This window comes from Austrofundulus limnaeus, unplaced genomic scaffold (assembly GCF_001266775.1).
Source record: "Austrofundulus limnaeus strain Quisiro unplaced genomic scaffold, Austrofundulus_limnaeus-1.0 Scaffold111, whole genome shotgun sequence".
Lineage (NCBI taxonomy): Eukaryota > Metazoa > Chordata > Actinopteri > Cyprinodontiformes > Rivulidae > Austrofundulus > Austrofundulus limnaeus.
The window spans coordinates 1,587,944-1,603,084 of record NW_013952513.1 but is presented as its reverse complement, the minus strand read 5'-3'; the positions used below and the strand labels follow the sequence as shown (position 1 = coordinate 1,603,084).

Sequence of the window (15,141 nt, the reverse complement as noted above, 5' to 3'; positions counted from 1 at the left end):
CCCCCCCGCACATCAATATATTTTGCATTACACAGTTATTCACATAGAATTCTATGATTATTTGCAATTCCAAATAGTGGAAGCGTAGATATGTATGCAAATGTAAAAATTATATTAGCGCAATCATTTTTCAAAAGGCTTTTGTATGACTAGCTATGAATTTTTTAGTTTGCTGTTTCGTGACTTAAAATCACTTTGACCCCATTCAAACTAGTCGTTAGCTCATCAGCACAGTCAGAATCTCAGGTAGCATATTATTTATTCCGAACCTTTTCGCAGAAGTATTTTAGCTCTGTGTTGTAATCTTTGTTTAGTAAATTGGCTGCATGGTGGATCAGTTATTGAGCTCTGTTAGCTTGCAGCAAAGCGGTTGTTGGTCCAACTTCCAGGTGAACCTTTTTGCTTGGATGTGTGCATTTTTCTCCATGTGTTTTCTGATTTCCACTCACAGTCCAAAACCATACATATTGTGTTACTGCCAACTCTAAATTGTCCTTAGGTGCGAGTGTGAACGGTTGTTTCAATCATCTTTGTGTGGGTCTGTGATTGGCTGGCGACCTGGGCGTCACCCTCCTTTCACCCAATGGCCGGCCCTCATCAGGAACAAGTGGGTAAAGAAAATGAATTTTCACTGGAAAGTTGTGCAGCTACAAATGCATGTGTTTAAATGCCAGCACAAACCTAATTAACCATTTTTAGCCCACAAGTGTTTAAATTGCTTATAATATCATTACAGACAAATACACATTTCCACCATCCATTGACAAACAAGTCAGACTATTTGACGTTTCTATTCTGGAGATGGAACACCATGTTGATAAGAGTCAAACCAGACAGTTTAGGCTCTCTAGGGAATGGAGGGATTTTCTGTGGGATCCATCACATGAAAACAAGATAATCCCATCCCTATTAGATTCCATTAGGCTGGACTAGATCAGATTAAGTCGGATGACAGAAAACAAGAAGCCAGGGATTGCCACAGAGCAACAGATTACATCTCGTTTTAATAGCAACACAACCAGAGAGGAGCAGCAGCAGATATGAGATAGGAAATCTGATTAGCAATAAGATGCATATGTTGCTGTAAAACATTTGCAAATTAAATACATGTGAGTATTCTGTTTTTTAAGCCTTTATTTATTCAAACGAAAGACCGATATATTCATCTTACCTCACTAACAACAACTAATTGAGGCTTTTAGTCATGCTGCTTAAATAATGTAGTACTCAGTTACAATGATAAAGAAATATGAGAGGCCTCACTAATTTTTCTAAATAAAAAAGCAGACATGTTTCTGTCCTTTTACTTAGCACTATATATATATAGTACAATTTTACCTTTACATTTTAGCATTCAGAAACATAATGAGCATATCAGCCTCAATCACAAGCTGTTTAACACGTCTCTTTGATTTCGATGGTCTTTTTATTCCTGTGGCCCAAGCATGTTAATCTAATCTCGCCCTCCAGCACATTCCGTAACAGCATCTCTATCTAAAAGGCCTCTCAGCCAGAAGAAAGCAGCCTTTTAATTCAACATGACCTCCACAACGTTCTATAACACCCGATAAAACAGAGTTCTTATTTCTTCCTTTTGAAGCTGTTTATTTAGATTGTAAATAAAATGAATGCAGCACTGATTACCTTGATTGTTTTCGTCTGAAGTCTGAGTCCGTTTAATGTGTTGATGGCTTTCTCTGCGTCCTTTGGGTCAATGTAGTTTACAAAGCCGTAGCCAAGACTCTGCCCTGAAATATCAAGAAATGGAAAAGGCAAATGAAAGTTAGAAAGTGTGGCTTTTATTCATATCTTGTTTTGAATTCAGTTAGGAGTGAAAGTTTCACTGTTATCTGAACTTGGCTTGATGTGAAAGCTGAAATGTGATGTAGAGATTAAAACATTTTTAAATGCTGTTCTTTAAAAGGGAAAATATTAACATAACTGCTTGTTACAAAAAGTAAAAAAAAAACGATATTCAGAATACACAGGATTTTACCCATTTTGCCACATAACTGGCAGTTATTCTTTTGAACTTGGCTCAACCAAAGTGAAACAGGAAGTGACATCAAAGGGGAACTCTTTATGAAAGGGAACTTTTCCATCTTGAAACAATGTTATTTGAACTCTGACTCTTCTTATCTCTCTGATCAACATGATCTAAAAGAAACATCAGATTCTCTACAGTCTGTGTTGTTAGCAATGTAACAAAGCTCTGTTCACGTTCAGACATTCCCCTTTGACATCACTTCCTGTAACTGCACATTCAAATTTCTTAACTGTTCATCTTGGTGATGTAAAATTTATTTTATGATATGTTATCAGTGTTATCTTTCCAAATATGCATTCATATGTACTACAAAAATTTGATGTCAAAGGCACTTTAAAGACATGACCTGAATCATTTATTTTTAGTTTAACTTTGTCATTCTGTCTTATCTATATAATCGATTTTATTTCAAGTACAAACAACTAAGTTGACATTGCAAATGCCTAAAAAAAAGAAAAATCCAGCACCAATTTCCCTCTAAGCTCAGAGTGTTTTAAATAACCATCTCCCTTTGAGAGCGAAGGCTTGAATCTTCAGTGTTTCCCCAGTGGATCAGGCCTTTCAACATGCTTAGGGCTTTAACCAGACACCCCCTACCAGCCCCATCAGGACCCTCAGTCTGCTGGTTTTCAACAAATAGCCCCTACCCACAAATGCCACACACAAGCACTGAGAATCTTTGGCAGTTTAGGAGGAGCAGTGCGCACAACATTCCCACTAATGGGAACAGACAGTGGTTAGTGAGAGACAAAGTGAATCACAAAATATGGAGCATGGCTCTTTCACTAAATAAATACATTCGGGCTATGGATATCACAGCGCAGAACAGCTCAGAAGCAAGCAGGGGGAAAGGCCAGAAGGGACTTGTAGTCTTAACATCAAACAGCTGACAATTTTCCTCTTCTTCTCGGCTCTCCTCCCTCTTCTCTTTTGGATTAACAGTGGATTATCAGGCACTCTATTGTTAATTAAAAACCTGCCATCCTGGGGAGACTTCTGCTATTTATAACTGGCCGTTCTCTCTTTACTCTCTCCTTCATCTCTGACTCTCGACTCGTGGTTTGCAAAGTCGTCCCAGCAACGTTTCAAACATAAACTACTTTAAATATATTGAATTTTTGACTGAGGAAGAAGGCTGAGCACCTAGTACTTGTAATAGCGCTCGATCTTATTTGCAATCACTCTCACTTTCGCCTTCCGTTTTCCTTGCACTTTCCTCACCTTCAGCAAAATATGCTGGCAAACAGCACTCAAGCACATCTTCCAGACAGATTGGGTGGTGCTCGATGCTACGTAGGATGGCTACTCTGTGTTTACGAGGCTGTCCAGGCAGCAGCTGGAAACGATGAATGCTGATGATGTAAAGCAGCTAATGTCTGTGTAGTATCAGGCTTTACTTATGTGTGTGGGCCTTCACACAAGTCAGCCATGGATTAAAACAAACAAAAACCCTTTTGTTTGACTGTGACCATCCTTTACATTTACTATATGTTCTAAACATGGTGATACTAGCCCCAGTTTGGTTTCTGTTTTCATCCCCGTCCATGTCTTCTCTCTGTTTTTAGCAACTGTAACAACCTCCAGAGTTGGAAGGATGAAGGTAGGAGCAGGGCTCGCTGGCAAGCATCATTCCCCAGGTGAGCCGGAGAAGAGGATAGACAGAGGAAGACATCTGCCTACAGTTTCAGAGAAGCTCCAGCAGGGGTTTCCACCCACCGTCTGCAGCCTGGCGCAGAGCAGCTAACAGCAGGCAGTTAGCAGTCGACTGCCTGACTCCCTGGAATTTACATGGATAGGTGAGAGACGTAACACAAACACACCACACTGGCAGATGCACACATACGCGCACATACATACTGTACATCTCTCAGTGGTACACATGGATCAACACGAGCAGTTGAGAGTTTGTCTTCACACCAGGATAGTGAGGACTGGAAGGACAGGCCTGTAAATACAATGTTTGATGTGCTGTCATTTCAAGAAGTCAAAGGATGAAAACACGTCGTTTCGAACTTTGGTCCTATCTGCGCAGACACACATGAAAGTGATGCTGTAAGAAGTTCAAAGTCACAAACCTACAGCGAATGCACACAGACTCAACAGGCAGAGAGGTTGAGTTCAGCCAATCAAAGCACCTCTCTGTATCCGCCTCAGTTGTCCCCCAGCAGGAAAAGCCCAGCATGCTGTTTGAATTTGGATCACACCATCTCAGTTCCGGCTTGACACACCTCGGCTAGGCACAGCTCTGACGCACTTTAAAAAAACGTCTCTGCAGCACTTAACTTAGCATGGAGTCTTACTGGAGAGCAAGGTCAGCTCAGAGTATTTTAATATAATGAGAATAAAAGAAGAATCAGTCAGTCTGTTTACTTGGACTTCTGCTGAACAGCAACTTAAAACGCAACAGAAGTGTTTGGAAATTTCATCCGACAGTTCAAAACTGACTGAAAAGAATAAAAATGGCTAATATTGTAAGCATTTTCTGTAGTATTTTAAAAAACAACACTTCTGTGTTACATATAAAAATCACAAATACAAAATATTCACTATTTAGAATTACTGAAGAAAGACATCAGAGGCTATGTGACAAAGCTAATCAGCAAGCTTGAAAAATACCTTTAGATCATCAAAAAGCAACCTATTGACTACAAAAATCTGCAAAGTTGACGATGTAAAGCACATGCGTCAAACTCAAGGTCTGTGGGCCAAATGTGGCCCTCCACAGCATATTATGAGGCCCGTGACAGCTTCAAAGATGTATTGTTTTAAAATAAGTGTGTGCTGCTTTAAAGCCAGCTTTGACCATAAACTCCATTTCCCATAATGCATGTAGATTATTTTACCCACAAAATGAAGGCATCCCACCACTAGGTGGAGGTGCACAGGGTTAAAAAATAGCCGGTAATCCACAAAATTCACAGTGTAAAATATACATTTCCTTAGGCCCAATTGTGTTGGGAAGTGGGATTTTGTAAATTTAAACTGGAACGTCCCTCCAGTGGGAATTCCGTCAGAAATTGGGAGAGTTCAGAATTCAATATAGCAACTACTCACCGCAACTCAACAGTGAGTAAAACTCCTTTAACTGTACTTTTAATAGTATTTCTGTATTATTTCACATTTCGTACACGCACCACTTTTCAGTGTTTATAAGATGACATGTTAAAAAGTTGTTTCTATGCAGGACATACCACGTAGAGCTCAGTTATTTTTTGTTTTTGGTGCTGAGATGAGGAACGTGAAGTTTCATGTTTAGTCAAAGTTAAACACAAAACGTAAAAGTTAATTACAGCTGGCCCTTTGAGGACCACCATAACGCTCATGTGCCCCTTGGTGAAAATGAGTTTTGATGTAACTGATGTGGAGTATGCATACATGAATGTATAGAAGGTTGCCATTATGCATGAATTAGCTACAAAGAATGGCACATTTCTGTCTCCTCACAAGGGGAACCACAAAGAGAAGTACAAAATGGGTCTGAGGTGAACCTATATCCAGTGTTTTCACAGACCTTCGTATGGAATTGAGCGTGGATTATAGGGAGGTAGGCTAAAATAATTTCTATTTCTAGAGAAACAGCATTGTTATTTCTAGAGCTATTCTAAAGCTCTTCCTATGATTTGGTGTGTTGGTAAGGGGTTATGACTAAGGCATTATTTGTTTCCTGAGGAGCAGCAGGATGCCCATAGGAGATGAGAAAATGAGTGTACTTTAAGCTGGTGTCCTGTCTGCTAGCACTAATGTGTAATTTCACCCCCCCACCCCTCCCCCCAACCCCTATTGTGCACACACACACACACTTTAAGAGGATGCTGGAGTACATTGACACTAACATACCATTGCAAAATTACACAGATTTTTATTTGACGGGCACAAACAAAGGCAAAGTGGATGCATGTGCGGCTACTCTGAATTTCCAGGTATACAATCAAGTTACAAAATATAATAACACCGTGAGAGGCCACAGTATAGTACACAATCATATGTTATAAAATACACAAATAAGAGACTCTAGAGCATATTGTCTGTCATTATTTTGTACCCTTTGTTGTTTTATGTGACTAATAGCCTTGCTCTGCAGACATGAAAGCATCTTCATCTCATACTATCATCAGACAAGGCTCACACAGCGCACTATACACGCTTTGATCTGAAGTGGGAGCCACCAAATGAAACACGTGTCTGCAAGAGCAGATTTTACAGTCTCTCTTACTGCAGCTCTATTGTTCCTAATAATATTCTCTGAAATTATGCAGGCATTAATCAAAAAGTTAATTTGCACTGTGGACACTGTTGTCAAAACAGGTGTTAGAATTTGAACATAATGGCAGTAGAAAATGCCTCCGCTCTGAGTGCACCAGCAACGTTAAATTAAAATTAATTAAGCTTTTTCCTTTTGTTTCTGTGTAGATTAGATATTTAAAAAAACGAGGAATCTGCAGCAAACAATGGCCTTGGTGTAAAAAAACAACAATAAACTGCATGAATCTTTTGGGGGGGGGGGGGGTGGTTAAGAGGGAATCTTTGCAGGCTTTTTTTTTTTCTTGCCCACTATTTCCCACACCCTGTCACCATCCAAATATTTCTGTCATTCACAAGTGAGAAGAGGGTCTGCAAAGCAAAAAATAGTGAGGGGGAGGTACAGCATGCAGAGATCATGAGAGCTATGAGCTGATAATGCCAAAGCACCGCTATAACTAAAAAATAAAATTAAATAAAAAAGGCTAATTTGCTCAATTAGAATAAAACTTTTACAGCAACACAAGGAGGAAAAAAAAGAGTGCATTTAAATTACGTGCTTCTGCCCATCTTTCTGTCTCTTGCTGCTACAGCCACCCAAGGTAGAGCTATTTTTGATTGGCTGGAGCTTCTCAACATTTAAAAAGCTACCCTGTCACAGCTCCGTGTCAAACTATGCTTCAGTTATCTCAAAGACACTGGTGGACCCCCATGAGAAATCGGCAGAGGGATGAACACAAAAAAGAACAAAAGCGTACACTGGCTTAAACACTCGGAGTACAGTAAGAGCATAACATTTGGCATACATTGAGCCCATTTAAATAAGTAAATTCATAAACAGAGTCGCATCCCCCGCACCAACGCATCGGCTGTAGATCCCTCTCCCACTCACTCATTCAACACATCTTTCCCTCCTGGGTTGCCAAGGTAGCAGCCAATGTTGCAGTCAGGAGGCTCCCACTCTCAGTTCCCAAGGCCCTGCTTCCACCAACACACACACACAGACACACGCTTGCCTACGTAGAAGCTCAGGGACAAAAAAAAAAAAAAAACACCACACATCCACATGTAAGCCACCCCCTCATGGTGGAACCCTGAGCCTTGGGGCCAGTGGACTGCAGCCTGAAGTGTGTGGGCTTGTTGTTAAGCGGAGTAGCTGTGGAGTCAAATGGAAAAAAAAATTGGTATACCGAGAACCCCCACCCCCTTGGAAACATGGATAACCCTCCTATGTCAGATTGAGGAGCCTAACATGCTGAACGAGAGATTAGCTCTTCTGTTTTCACCCCTCCGCCCGCTTTGTCTGGCTCGTTCCTGCCTGCCCAGAGTGAAAGGTTGGAGGCTGAGGAGCCGGCTCAGAGGCCAGCTCAGCCTCTGGATCTGAGGCTGGCACCAGGGGAGCCCCAGTGTTCCATGTAAAGGCCACTCAGAGTGAAATGAGATGGGACAGAGGTTGTCTGACATGAGGTGGGTCACAAGAGGTACAGCGCAGCCAAGCCAGCTCAGGATGGCCAATTCTGAGTCTACGAAGAAGGGAAGGGAAGCGGAGGGAGTGAGGGTACCGAGAGGAGACACGGGACATTCTTGGGACTCTAAAACTTTAATGCACGCCTGCCTGCTTGTGTATGCACCCCTGAGCCTGTCATCTCTCCTAATACCTGGCTTTATAGATGTGAAATCCCTTTTTCATCTCTTTCCATGTCAGCTTTGTTCACACTCTCCGCAGCCTTCAGACTATTTCAGGTTCAGATAAATGCAGCCTGTGTGTGAGGTAAAAAAGAAAAAATAAAACTTTAAAATACACAGCGTGGCTTTCAAAAAGGTTTTAGCAGTTTGTAGAATTTTTTTATACTACATAAAAATATATTGTAGGTAGAAGTTTTAGAATTGATGTTGGATAAAATGGCTTAACTTGCTTAAAGAGGACATATCATGCAAAATCCACTTTAATCCATTAAATACATTTTGTTGTGCACTTGGACTCTCTATGAGTGCAGAAAAGTTCAATTTAGTCTCTCTTGGTGCTACAAAGGCACCTTTATATTCTGTTTGGGTCATATTTTTCAGCCTGTTCAGTTTTATAAGAAATAAATAAAAGGAAATTTTTAACAAATCTAGAGACATATGCAAAAAACACTTTTTGAGTTTAATTTTCCGCACTGCTGCATAGATGTAAACCCCTCTAACAAAGTAGAATTAACCGCTCTAGAAGCTAGAGGGATGTGAAGCACCTTGTTTGCATTTAAAGAGCCAGCATCAAAACGACCTGATCTGAGACACAATTCAGAAAAAGGGTGAAAGAGGGGCTTGTGGAGTTACAATAAGGAGGCTTTTAGACCAAAGGGTTGCAGTTCCACTTATATAGAGCCCAAGTGAATGATTTAAATGTAAAAAAGAAGGATTTAAAAACAGGATACATCTCCTTTAAAAAATTTTGTATTGCTCTTAATCACGTAATTAGTACCAACAGTATAAATAAGTTCTTTGAGGTTATTATGATGCATATTTGTAATGATAGTTAGACTTTTAGTTTACTTTAAGAACTTACCCAGGGACAAAAACAGCAAACTGGAAACAGCTGGGAGGATTTTTTTGTTTTGCCAGTCATCCTGTGTGGATTAACATTATTTAATATGCAAGACTGATTTTGTGCATCATCCTTGTGAAAATAATTTGAATTGAAAGACAAGTTTGTATCTGCAACAATTTCTGTTGACACAGTAATACAAAGTGATCAGTGGGACTAATGAAACTCAGACTTTTACATGCAGATTCAGCTAAATCTGCTTAAATCTAAGAGTTTTTTCTCCCCCACACTAACATCTGAATAAGATGTACCTGTCCTGATGTAGGAACTGGACCCACAGCAGGCTTTCATAAAGAACTGAAGCTGCTGTCTGTCAGAGGTGCGCCAGCATGAACATCTGACATCACAGTCCATTTATTTTTCATAACCAACATCTGCTTGCCTTGCTACATTGTCACTATGATTTGCATCAGTTCCCCAGATTACATGTACGAAACCAGCACATGGAAGGTGACTAGAGTGGTGAGCACTGAGCAGCCCCAATCGGTGCGCTTTGGAATGATGTTTTTACAGGGATGAATGCAGAAATAAGAATTACTTGGAATGCATAAACTGATGGAATGCATTTCACATTCATAAGAGGTGAGGCGACTTTGACGCTGAAGCCTCGCAAATGCCATTACCCAAGAAAAACAAGTAGGCAGAAAAAAAGGCTATCGACGTTGTAATGCTGTTGAGTTTTTGGCCACTGTAATATTCACCACAATATAAAAATGCAAATACTGGTCGCCCATAAAATAATACCCAACTCACCAATGCAGTCAGTTCTTGTTGCAGCATAAAAAAGCTATTTACTTCTCCTCCATATGATTATGAAAACAAATGGATTCATTTCTTCTGCAGAAATGCAGCTGATGCAGAAAAAATTATCCCGTGAAATGACTTACTGACAAGGATCAGTCAATTCCGTTCTGGGAATGACGATCCCACACTCAATTTTTTTCCCCCTCCAACTCTCAAAAAAGGCTTTTGTGTTTACTTATAGTAAAAAAAAAACAGTAAGAAAGAACTTTTAGATTTGCAATGCTCACAAAGTGCTTCAAGTGTGCTTATTTATACGTAGCTCACAATCTTAAATGTTACATAAGCATTTCTACAACAAAGTATTAGGGCCTGACTACTATTATTATTATTATTATTATTATTATTATTATTATTATTATTATTATTATTATTATTATTATTATTATTAGAATAAAGTTATAATCTTACATGATGTTCATTTTTGGCTTGTTTTTGCTGCGTACAGCCTTTAATGTGTGTCACTACCTATGTTTACATAGACATAAGTACTTAGAATAAAAATGAGTCGTGTCAATACCCCAGTCAGAATATTCTGATCAGATTCATCTGAATTAATTTGTAATCTGAATGAGAGGAGTGGTTTATGCTGATTGTTAATCTGAACGTCGTGCATGTAAACATTTATTCTGATCATGTTATTCTGGTTGTAGAAAACTGACCTGGCTACAGATGTGCACCCTATGTCAGGGCTATTCAATTGGTGGCCCGCGGGCCAAATCCAGCCCGCGAGTGACCAAAATGTGGCCCGCCAATTGGTACATTCATCTCTTAAGTCCCAACCCCCGGTTTTCTACTTTAATTACTTTAAGCTCTTTTAGATAGACATAGACATGCTTGGTATCTCAGAAATGTCAGAATCTTGACTAGAAGCTGGTAAAAAAATTCTATGAATATCTAAGACAGGTAAAACTACAAGCAGTTGAAGGTAAAACTATGAAAGTGAAAATAAAATTGGTTTAAAAATTTGGCAGTTCAAATATGTTAAAAATATTTGTGTAAAGTAGGAGGCAGAATGGGTTATTTTTGTTTTTGATATTGTTTTACCATCACTACATTTATTACATAGGGTTCTGTATGTTGTATTCATGATTAAATGCAGCAAAATAAACTAATTCAAAGGTAACAAACCTTTGTAATACTTGGTTTGTTTACAAAATGATTTTAATTGCTGGAAGTTCAGCCCCTGTGTCGTTGTTCTGCATTAACTGTGGCCCCTGGAGCAATTTAGTTGAATAGCCCTGCCCTATGTCAACCTGAAGTATTCCCACCTGGCTAGATGATAATATGGGGAAGGAAAATTGGTCAGTTAGCGATAAAACATTTCTATTAGAAACTTTGAAAGAGCTCAAAATTATTGAACGTGTTGAAGTTTGAAGGTGTAGGAACATGAAGTGCAGTAATGTCTCCACTGTTATTTCAAGCTGGAGCAGGTCCATTCTGGGCACTCAGAAGATAAAAAAACAAAAAACAAAAAACAAAACAAACCATAAAAACGTTTGTTTATGTTGTTGACGGAAGTAGAACTTCTTCTTCTGTTTTTTTTTAGGAAAGGTTGGCAACTCTGCGCTTCTCAGTACTTCTATCAAAGAATTTTGTGCATGTAAACATAGCTACTGTGTTAAGAAGGTAGTCCATGATTACTTATGGGTCACTGTTAGGGTAATACACTTCCATCTGACAACTAAATCCATCAAAGCAACCATTAATGCAATGCCATGCGGCCTCAGTTTATCATATGAATCCATAGAGTTAAATAACACCAATACCATAGAATGACTTCACAAGGTTCACAACATTCCTCATTTTAATGCAATGGTAGGACTGCTTTGTTGTGCAGGAGTTCTTATAATATTAGACGACTTTGTTCTCGTAAAAATCTGTCTTTATTATCCTATTATTTAGACTTTATTCACGTACAACTTTATTCTCTAATATTATGACTTTATTCTCGTCTATTAAAAAAAAGAAATTAAAAAACGCATCGTCTGGCCCTAATACTCCATTGTACATTTCAAACCGTATTATGGATTTTTTCTTCTTTCGGCTGCGTCCATTTCAGGGGTCGCCATTAAGCAAATTTGCACGAGGTCGAGTTCACCAGGTCCTGATGCATGAATAGAGCAGGGGGCTGCCATCTAGGGCACCTGAGAGAGCAGATGTGAGGGTTAAGAGCCTTGCTCAAGGGCCCAGAGTGGTGCAAAAGAAGGTGGGTGCTTCACCTTTCCCGCCCACATTTTAATGGAACATTTTGGGAATCCGAACTGGCGACCTTCTGATCACAGGCTCTCATTCTCTAACCTCTGTGCCAGGCACTCACTCTATTATTGAGAGAAAATGTTCCCATTTATTTGAGCTCCGTTAAAAAAAAAAACACTCAATGTGTTTTCTTCAAGTCTACATAGGCTAAAGAAGAGAACAGGTGGAAGTCCACTGCTCGTGTAAAGGTGCGTTTGTGTGGGTTTCCGAGAGATTTGTGTAAGCTCGCTTTAAATAAAAGATTAACCTGCGTGTCTTCTGCATGTTGCGAGAGCACCTGGCAGAAGTGGGTGCATGAAGGTAGGCGAGCAGGCAGGCAGGCGTACGGGGAAACAAGAAAGACACCCCAGAGGTCGCTTCTCTACCAGCTGAAGTCAGCCAGGGTGACAGACAAAGCTGAAGTGTCTCCGCCTGCCAGCGCCCGCCTGAGCCTCACGCCACCCTGGCGTCATTGGATTTGACAAGAGCGAGTCCGCAGGAAGCGAGAGAGGATGCTGAAGACCTGCCTGTCTCTCATTCCTCCGAGAGGCTCAAGTGCTAACACCTTGTCAGCAGGTTAGTCAGGATTCGAACAGGAAACAGAGGTGCAAACACATGCCAAATATTGTTGGTCTGAAGCGAGTTTGTTCGCGTTTGATACATTAAAGCTGATGCAGAAGCCTTGCCGAGGGCAACCACTCTCTTTCACGGCTAAACATATTTTTCCAAACGCATTTATGAATATATTGTGAATTTATTTAACTTCGGAAAAACCTCTTTTGTACTCCTGATTCGGAGTAGCAGCGTGTGAAGCAAAAACGAGCCTTTTTATTCCCATCAGCATGAATACGTAACTACAGAACACGCTCACTTTGAAATTTCAACAAAGAAAAAAAAAGAAAGCTCCCTAAATCTTAACTCACATAGAAATATTAATAAAAAAAATCTCTAGATCTTCGAATTGGACCTGCTTGCATTCATTTGTAGATATGCATGATGGATGAAGGGGAGCACAGGTGTGCGCTTCAGCTTAGAAAAAACAAAAAAGATCTCTTTAAATTTTCCACCTCCCTTTTCACAAAGCTGGCTTCGTTTGTTAATGATTTGGATGACTGTTAGAGAGCGTGAAGCCTCTTGGCGTTCCCTGCTGGAAGGAACGTGTGCTTTGTTGAGCCTAAAAGTTTGCATGGGAAAATTGCACCCATGGGAGCGCGAAACAGGCAAAACACCACGGTGGGAAGATGGAGGGAGGGCAGGATGTATTTTTAACTTTTTGCATTGATGCAAAGTCATCAGTTAGTCCTTGTGGCAGAGAGGCACCGTAGCGAGCCAGCCGACTTTCTCTACCCTTCCTGGGCTCCGTTTACGGGTTTGAGCAGGTTTACAGCGATTCGACTCGCTTTAAACTCCGAGTATCTGTCAGTTCCTCGCTGCCGCTGCTTGGCAAATCACACTTAAAGAACAAATCAGCTGAAGAGGGAACATGGCGGTAGTGATGATGACAGCGTGTTATTTTTGAACACATCCACCATTATCCCGGTGTGCCTGACTCTCAGGCTCCATTTTGTGACCCATTACAGCACAAGAGGAAGATGGTCCTGAAGAGAAATCACAGCAGAAATATTTGTAGGAGTGAGAGCCAAGAGCTTTGCCATTTCTCTGTCGCAGCCAAACTGTCCTTTCTACCAATCTTTGGTTCAGAAATTAAAATGTATTGATTATGTCACACATTGTGCACCTACGTTATGTTTGTGTGTTGCCGTCCCCCCTGCCTGCTGCTCTTAAATGAGATTAGCAAGACTAGAGTGTCAGTAAGTAGGATCTAAAATGAAAGCCATTATGGAGCATTATCACAAAGCTGCAACCCCCCGTCCCCACTTCCAACCCATCTGCTGCGTGGCCACCCACACAGCCGCTACGCCCAGATTACAGCCGTGATTAGCGCCACAAAGTGCTGCTTCATTTAAACACCTCTGGAGAACATGTGGCACTTTGCTGCACTGCTGAGTCGCCACGCTCGAACGCCCTGAGGGTGAAGATGGAGCTCTGCGTGTTGTAAATAAAAACTGGAACCAGTTGAACTGTTTGGCCTCTGTGCTGGTCTTTTTTTTTTAGTGGTTTTACTTCAGCGAAACGTGTTGATGAACGTAAGCTAATGTCACCTTCCTGTTTGCTTTACATTTCAAAGTAAAAAACTTCCGTCTCCTACCTGTAATCTTATCGCGCACTAGCTTGCAGGACTCGATTTCGCCGATGCTGCCAAACAGGCTGCGGAATTCCTCCTGGGTCATGTTCTGGGGCAGGTAGTTCACGATGAGGTTTGTCTTGCTGTCGTCGTTCGTCGGCCCGGTCTGCATGGGCGAGGGGCAACCGCGGCTGTTCGAGGTCGGCCCGTTAGCTGTGGTGCCTCCGCCGCTGGGGCCATTTGTCACCGGAGCCTCCATGTTACTGATGATCTGAGAGTGGGGAATGAGAAGACAAAAAAAAAAAGAATTGGATGAGAAAAATAATAAGGGACAGATGACAGACTAGCAAAACCTAAAAGTCTTTCAAAACAGCTTAATAAAATAGATTGGATGCCTCAAAAGCAAGCACTAACAGGTATTAAAATTCAACTGGGACGTGTTTTTTTCCAACTAATTGCATCCTATGGAAATTAAATGTAACAAAATCTTTTACAAAAATGTGAATAAATTCCATGGAAGTTTGGGAGCTTTTAACAGATTTGCACCACATAGTTTATCTTCTTAATAGTTGCATAAACAGCTATTATAAAAAAAAAAAAATCTAACATTTTATGTTGCATAGCTGAAATGACAGTTCAAATTCTACTAAACCTTATAAAGTTGTTGTTTTTTACTTTGCTTAGCCTCTTGTTTTACAAATGATCTTGTTGAACAATTTGAGTGGTTTAGTTTAAACTTATCTACCAATAATGTGAGAGTATAAAGTTTAATATAAAGCATGGTTCAATAGTTGGACTGATAATCCTGAACCGTTACATTTTCACCGGCGTTCTTATTTGTTAGCAGGAGATTCTTGAAAGAGTACATGTTCCAAAGTGTGTTCTTTTTTTATTTCAAGATCTTTTTGGATGGAAAGACTTTTTTTTCTATCCAATCAGGTTTAATCCACTTTTAACCATCCCTGCACTCTGACACCAACAGCTGCTTGCATAAATCTGAAACATTTTTGATTTTCAGGCGTAACTGCTGGTTGACATCTGCCT

The 15,141-nt window shown here is 40.3% G+C and overlaps 1 protein-coding gene across 6 annotated transcripts in view; it reads right to left on the bottom strand.

The window, feature by feature from the left end:
• The window catches only part of LOC106521586 (ELAV like neuron-specific RNA binding protein 4), a gene marked incomplete at its 3' end in the record, with an annotated part of 55,400 nt that overhangs the window by 3,516 nt on the left and 36,743 nt on the right, over positions 1–15,141 (bottom strand). For all 6 annotated transcript variants that reach the window (XM_014014229.1, XM_014014230.1, XM_014014232.1 and 3 more), the window contains 2 exon segments: positions 1,645–1,748; positions 14,122–14,368. In XM_014014229.1, coding sequence (XP_013869683.1) covers positions 1,645–1,748; positions 14,122–14,368 — 351 coding nt within the window.